At 33.1% G+C, this 6,108-nt stretch overlaps 1 protein-coding gene across 1 annotated transcript; it reads right to left on the bottom strand.

Moving 5' to 3' along the window:
• Positions 1-245: 245 nt before the first annotated feature.
• LOC143548857 (DNA repair protein recA homolog 1, chloroplastic-like) lies at positions 246-5,681 on the bottom strand. Its single transcript, XM_077039919.1, has 13 exons — positions 5,469-5,681; positions 3,775-3,866; positions 3,533-3,608; positions 3,149-3,211; positions 2,933-3,062; positions 2,728-2,813; positions 1,603-1,728; positions 1,401-1,505; positions 1,115-1,171; positions 947-1,009; positions 792-868; positions 600-672; positions 246-437 (listed from the first exon to the last, which is right to left on the bottom strand). The coding sequence occupies exons 1-13, from the start codon at positions 5,679-5,681 to the stop codon at positions 330-332; spliced, it is 1,269 nt and encodes a 422-aa protein (XP_076896034.1). The 3' UTR covers positions 246-329.
• Between the last annotated feature and the right edge of the window lie 427 nt (positions 5,682-6,108).

Raw genomic sequence — 6,108 nt, 5'->3', positions numbered from 1 at the left:
ACACTTTTTGAGTTGATGAGTTAATCTTTCACTACCTACCAAACATGACATCACTTTTTGTGTGTAAATAACCCAAAGTAAGGCGTTATTTTTTACTTAAAATTGACTCAAAGAAGATGTTTTACCAACTCTCTACAAAGTAGTAGTAGTAATAATAATAATAATAATAATAATAATAATAATAATAATAATAATAATAATAATAATAATAATAATAATAATAATAATAATAATAATAGCCCCTTAACGAAGAATACAACAAATTCGGTTTATAATTCCGAAATCAAAAGTCGAATATTGGAATAATCCTTCAAGTTTCTACATATTTTTCATTGCAATTCTTCAAGTAGTTCATCCTCTTCTTGAAATGGTGTTGAGTGCCGTGCATAAGAAGTAATTGCATGCCCACTTCCATCCATCATTGCTGACCTTACAAGCTGCATATGAAAAATATGCTTATTAAACATTATATAAACAATAACCTTTGCTACAAATAATTGCCCTATTTATGAACTTAACTATATATCCAATCATGAGTTCTAAAAATTTGATAAGAAATTAATAATGTTGCAATATATGATATATATATATATATATACCTTTTCTATTTCATCACAAAGGGGAAGGTTTTCTCTCAAATACTGCAATGCTCTGTCTCTTCCTTGCCCCAGCCTTAACCATAATCATATAATAATAATAATAATAATAATAATAATAATAATAATAATAATAATAATAATAATAATAATAATAATAATACCACCAAAGAAAGTTAATATTGAATTTCAAACCTTTGATCTTTATAGCTATACCATGAGCCCTTCTTCAAAACAATGTCCATCATTTCAGCACAATCCAATATGCATCCCTACATATAAAAGTCAAACCAAGCTATATGTAAAATATATATTATATATAAAAAACAGAAAGTGGTAGGTTAACAAACCAATTTGCTTGCACCCTCTCCAAATATAATTTCAAACTCTGCTTGCTTGTATGGTCTAGAAACCTATAAAATGTTACAAAGTTTCAAAAAATAAATAATATATTTGTTTTTACAAAAAACTTCCTTTTGGCGGTATTTAAAAAATGAATAAAAATAAAAGGCATGCACCTTACTCTTTTGAACTCTTACTCGAACCTTAAGCCCAATGTCCTCATCACCTTTAACCTATGACACAAGTCACACAACCATCAAATATCCACCTCATAAAAATTAACTTTAAACCAAACTATATCTACATGTGTGTGTGCATATAAATATACATATGTGTAACTGTATATAAATATTCGTGTGTGTGCGTTTGTATATCTATATATTTGTGTGTGTATAAATATACGTATGTGTGTGTATGCATACGTAAAAGAGAGACTAGAGTTTTAGAATTTTGTGTGCTTACAGACTTAATCTTCCCAATAGGGCGTATTTCAAGTCGAACAGATGCAAAAAACTTCAAAGCAATACCTCCGCTTGTAACTTCCGGATTTCCATAATATACTCCTATCTGAATTCAACATGAAAACAAGCGCATTTGGAAAGACGTATCATAATAATATTAAAAGATTTAGCATACAAAATACTAATTATAATAAAAGTAAAACCTTGTATCTAATTTGATTAAGAAAAATAAGAGTGCATCCTGCCTTAGACGCATTTCCCGACATCTTACGCAACGCTTGACTCATAAGTCGCGCTTGCAAACCCATTTGCTGCATTCCAATTTCTCCCTAAAAACAAATTAAATAATTTAGAAAATCTGTTTATAAGATAACCTAGAACTTAGTCCAACTTAAGTTAGGGGTGCAAACGAGCCGAGCCGAGCCAAGCCGAGCCCGAGCTCGACTAGGCTCGAGCTCGGCTCGTTTAACTTACACAGAGCTCGAGCTCGGCTCATTTCGAGATCTATTTTCAAAACTCCAGCTCGGCTCGTAAGTAGATTTTCAAGCTCGAGCTCGGCTCGTTTACTATTTATCAATTATTTTTTAAATAATCATAATTATGTTTATATTTTTTCTATTATAATATTTTATGTATGAAATAATATATATTATTTAGTTATTTTTATTTATTTTTTCATAACATTATTTATATTAATTAATAAATATTAAATATATGTTTTAAAAAATTATAAAAATGGCAGGCTCATTTAGGCTCGCGAGCCGGCTCGAGCTCGGGCTCGTTTATTAAATGAGCTTACTTTTAGGCTCGAGATCGGGCTCGACTAAGCTCGGCTCGATCGAGCTTTTTAACGAGCCGATCTCGAGTAGCTCGCGAGCAGCTCGGCTCGTTTGCACCCCTACTTAAGTTAATATCGTATCTCCAACGAGTCGAAACACAAAATAATTTATTATTATTTTAAAAATATAGTTTTGTAATCACATTTAATACATAAATCACAGTTAATCACACAGACGGTCCCTATGGCTTGGGCAAAGCAACAGGTTTGAGTACTAACTTGAAAAGTTGCAAGCTTGAGGTTCGTGGTTTTAATTAGGTACAAGTTTGGGTATTAACACTAACTTCTGTTAACTTTTCTGTTAAGTCTAGATAAAATGACCAAAATACCCTTGAATTAGAAACCACGAACCCCAAACAAGCAACTTTTCAAAGTTAGTTCCCAAACCTGCTACTTTACCAAAACCACAGACATCATCTGCTCCATAAATTATTTATGGAACCCCGGCGTCAGCCGAGTGTGACCCGTTTTCCAATTTCATATAACTTACTTCAATTTCAGCCCGTGGAGTAAGAGCTGAAACCGAGTCAATGCAAATGAGATCAACCGCGCCAGATCTACACATACGGTCTGCAACTGAATAAGAAAAATGCTTTTGTTAATACATAACAATGTAACATAATCTTTATAGCCTTAATAAGTTGAAAACATAATTATGTTATGAAGCAATTACAGAAAAAGAAAATAATTAGTACTCTCAAGTGCCATTTCTCCATTATCCGGTTGGCAAACGATTAAATTTTCCACATCGACTCCTAATGCTTTAGAATATGATGGATCGAATGCATGTTCTGCATCAACAAGCATTGCATTGCCTCCAAGCTTCTGCATGATTTATTGTAAAAAAATATATATATATAAGATTGCATAAAGAACACTTTAAGATGGCCAAAATCAAAGTCAGAGTCAACCTGCACTTCTGCAATGGCGTGTAGTGCCAAGGTGGTCTTTCCGCTACTTTCGGGTCCATAAATCTATAACCAAAAACATTTAAGATTATCAGATCCTAAGAAATAATGCCTAAAAAGTAAAAAACATACGAGAGTTCAAGCTCGGCTCGTTTCGACTAATATTTATAGAGCTCGAGTTTGGTTCGGTCTTGGGCTCATTTGGTTAACTATTAACTTTTATATACATTTATAATTATGATTTTTTTTATTTTAACATTTGTCCCTTTAGAGAATTAAATATAACCAGAATTGACTATTTTCTAAGTACATGTGCTAAAAATGCCACCTGCAAATATCATGCAAATATTAAACTGAAAGTGCATAAGCAGAAACAGAAGTTAATACCTCTACAATTCTTCCTTTAGGCAGGCCGCCACCTAATGCAAGATCTAAAGACAAGCATCCACTTGGAAATGTTTCTCTGCAACAAGAAAAAATGGTTCATAAAACCACTTATAAGTGTAACCAGAGTGTAAAGTGTTCTTATTTTTGCTGTAATGACAACAAGGTGAAAAACAATATTCTTGACATTTTAAAAAGAATATGGAACCATAGGTCTGTGAAATTATAATGAAAATGGAACTTACACAAGAGCGCCACCAAGACTTCCAAGTCTCGTCACACTTCCTTTTCCAAACGAGTTGTTAATATCATTCATTGCAGCTTCCAATGCCTTTTGCTGTAATGACAACAAGGTGATTTTAGTTATGTAGTAAATAAATATAGAAGAGTAAGGCACAGTGTAATTTTAATGAAGAACATGTCTTGTAACTAACTTATATTTTACTCGTTTGATCCATGATACAACCTGCCCTAGCCCACTCCCTCTACTGCTTACAGAAAGATGCACTCATACTAAGTCAACAAAACTAGGAAAAATAAAGCTCTGCATAAACTCATACTTTCCGGCTCTTGAAAATTCTTGCCTCAGGTGCAAAATAGAATGTATTAGTAATCATTGTCCGCTACTGGAAGTTAACCCTAATTAGCGCATACGTGAAAGTTAATAAGAAGTTTGAAAAATAGGTTTAGTTATCGGTTAAATTGTTTGACTTAATGGTGTGTTTATCTAGCTGTTTAAAGTCCTAGGTGTTTTGACATCTGGGTCATAGTATCTTTTGGTGTGCAAGTTTATTCAATAACAAGAAAGAGTTATAATCAAAAAAATTCGATTGTTCTAGTGTTGGCTTTGGCGCCTGACTTCCAACATCTGCTAGCCAATTATCCATAATTTCAATATTTATCAACCAAACATAAAGAAAGGACTGATCATAAACTGATATGCCAAAAACCAGTAATCAGTTGAATAGTTTTTTGAGCAAACAAGGCGGTTAAAAAAACTGATGACCAATAAAGACTTCCTTCCACCATCTTCTCATGGCTAGGCCTGTAAACGAACCGAACATTCAGTGAACCGTTCGGTGGGAACTTCGTTTATGTTCATTTACATATTAATAGAAAGCAATTAAATATTATTTTGAAGAAATTATCTACTTAATGGTTTTATATTTGTCCATTTGTGTTCATTTAAGCGTGTTCATTTATGTTCTTAATGTCTATATGTGTTCATTTAGATTTGTTCATATATTTTCATTTATTTTTGTTCAGTTATGCTCGTGACTGTTCGTTTATAATTTAAAGAAACGAACATAAACGAACACGAACACAAAATATGTGTTCGATTGTTCTAGTTCGTTTAAAGTTAAACGAACATACCTGTATGCTCGTTTAACTTTAAACAAACTAGAACACGCACACATACTTTGTGTTCGTTTACAGGAGGCCTACTCATGGCATTTAATCCATAAGAGCATTCCCAACCTATTCTCTACCATATATATCATATAATTACATTAAAAATTAGTGCATTTTCTATCTCCTATTCAATTAAATAATATTTTTTTTTGCCTTTTATCATTATTTTTTTCTCTGTCATTCAGGCACAACCACTCTCAGAAAATGTTAAAAAATTATACGGTATGAATAGTGAAATCCGAATTTAACTCTCTGAAGTAACATTTTATCTCTCCTCCGCTCACGGTCACTCGTAACCATACCATATAACCATACCATATAATTTACAAAACTCACTCACAAAAAATATAGGGAATAGGCTGAGAATGCTCAAACCACATCAAATAGAAGAAAATAGTTAATGAGTTTTTCAAGAATTTTGAATCCCATAAGTGGAAGGAAGTTGCTTGGGTCAGTAAAAATCACAACTTGAACAATCATAGCAACATAAATGCAAACCAAAATTAAACATAAAGAAAATAAATACCCTGTCAAGAAAAGTGTTATCAGGGTCAGGTGAAAAAGACCCATTAACCTTAGCAGCATCAAGATGAGAAACAACACTTGTTCTTTTGGCGGCAACTGAGCGACTAAAATGAAAACTAAGATTAAGGGTTTTGAACTGAAAGTTAGAAGCTATTGACTGCTGAGAGTGATTTAGTTGGGAATAATATGGTGTTGAACAAAACGCCATATCCATGGTGTAACTGTTACTGTTTCTTTCAGGATTATTATTATTATATATTATATGGAGACAAGAGAAGCAGTGACATCATAACTACAGCCATGGCGGAAGGTAACTGAAGAGAGGGTGTTGAGCTTGGGCCTTATCATTTTGGCCCATTTTTATCAGAGTGAACAAAAACCCCAACCCGAAAACCAAAACCGCTTCCATACTCGGAACCAGATTATTCCAATACCCGATACTGGGTATTTCAAATGCTCTATCTATACCCAAAATTACCTAAAAAATACCCCAAACAAGTGCAGCTCCATAGAAAACCGGTTCTATACCTAACCCGAATTCGATGCATAGTGTATGGTTTTTAGAGACAATACCCAAATTTGAACCTGACTCGGGCATCGCCAATACCCGATTTGTGCACCTCTAGTTTTTATTACGCCTG

This window comes from Bidens hawaiensis, unplaced genomic scaffold, assembly GCF_021521415.1.
Source record: "Bidens hawaiensis isolate Kalapana, Puna unplaced genomic scaffold, B.hawaiensis_p1.1 tig00000945_1, whole genome shotgun sequence".
NCBI classification, from domain to species: domain Eukaryota; kingdom Viridiplantae; phylum Streptophyta; class Magnoliopsida; order Asterales; family Asteraceae; genus Bidens; species Bidens hawaiensis.
The sequence above is the reverse complement of the archived record's forward strand: the minus strand, read 5'-3'. Positions and strand labels throughout refer to the sequence as shown.

Coding starts and splice junctions, on each gene's coding strand:
- LOC143548857 (XM_077039919.1), bottom strand. CDS start 5,681: ATGGATATGGCGTTTTGTTCAACACCATATTATTCCCAACTAAATCAC. Junction 3,063..3,148: donor ACGCCATTGCAGAAGTGCAG/GTTGACTCTGAC, acceptor TAAATCATGCAG/AAGCTTGGAGGCAATGCAAT. Junction 869..946: donor GAGAGGGTGCAAGCAAATTG/GTTTGTTAACCT, acceptor TTTTATATGTAG/GGATGCATATTGGATTGTGC.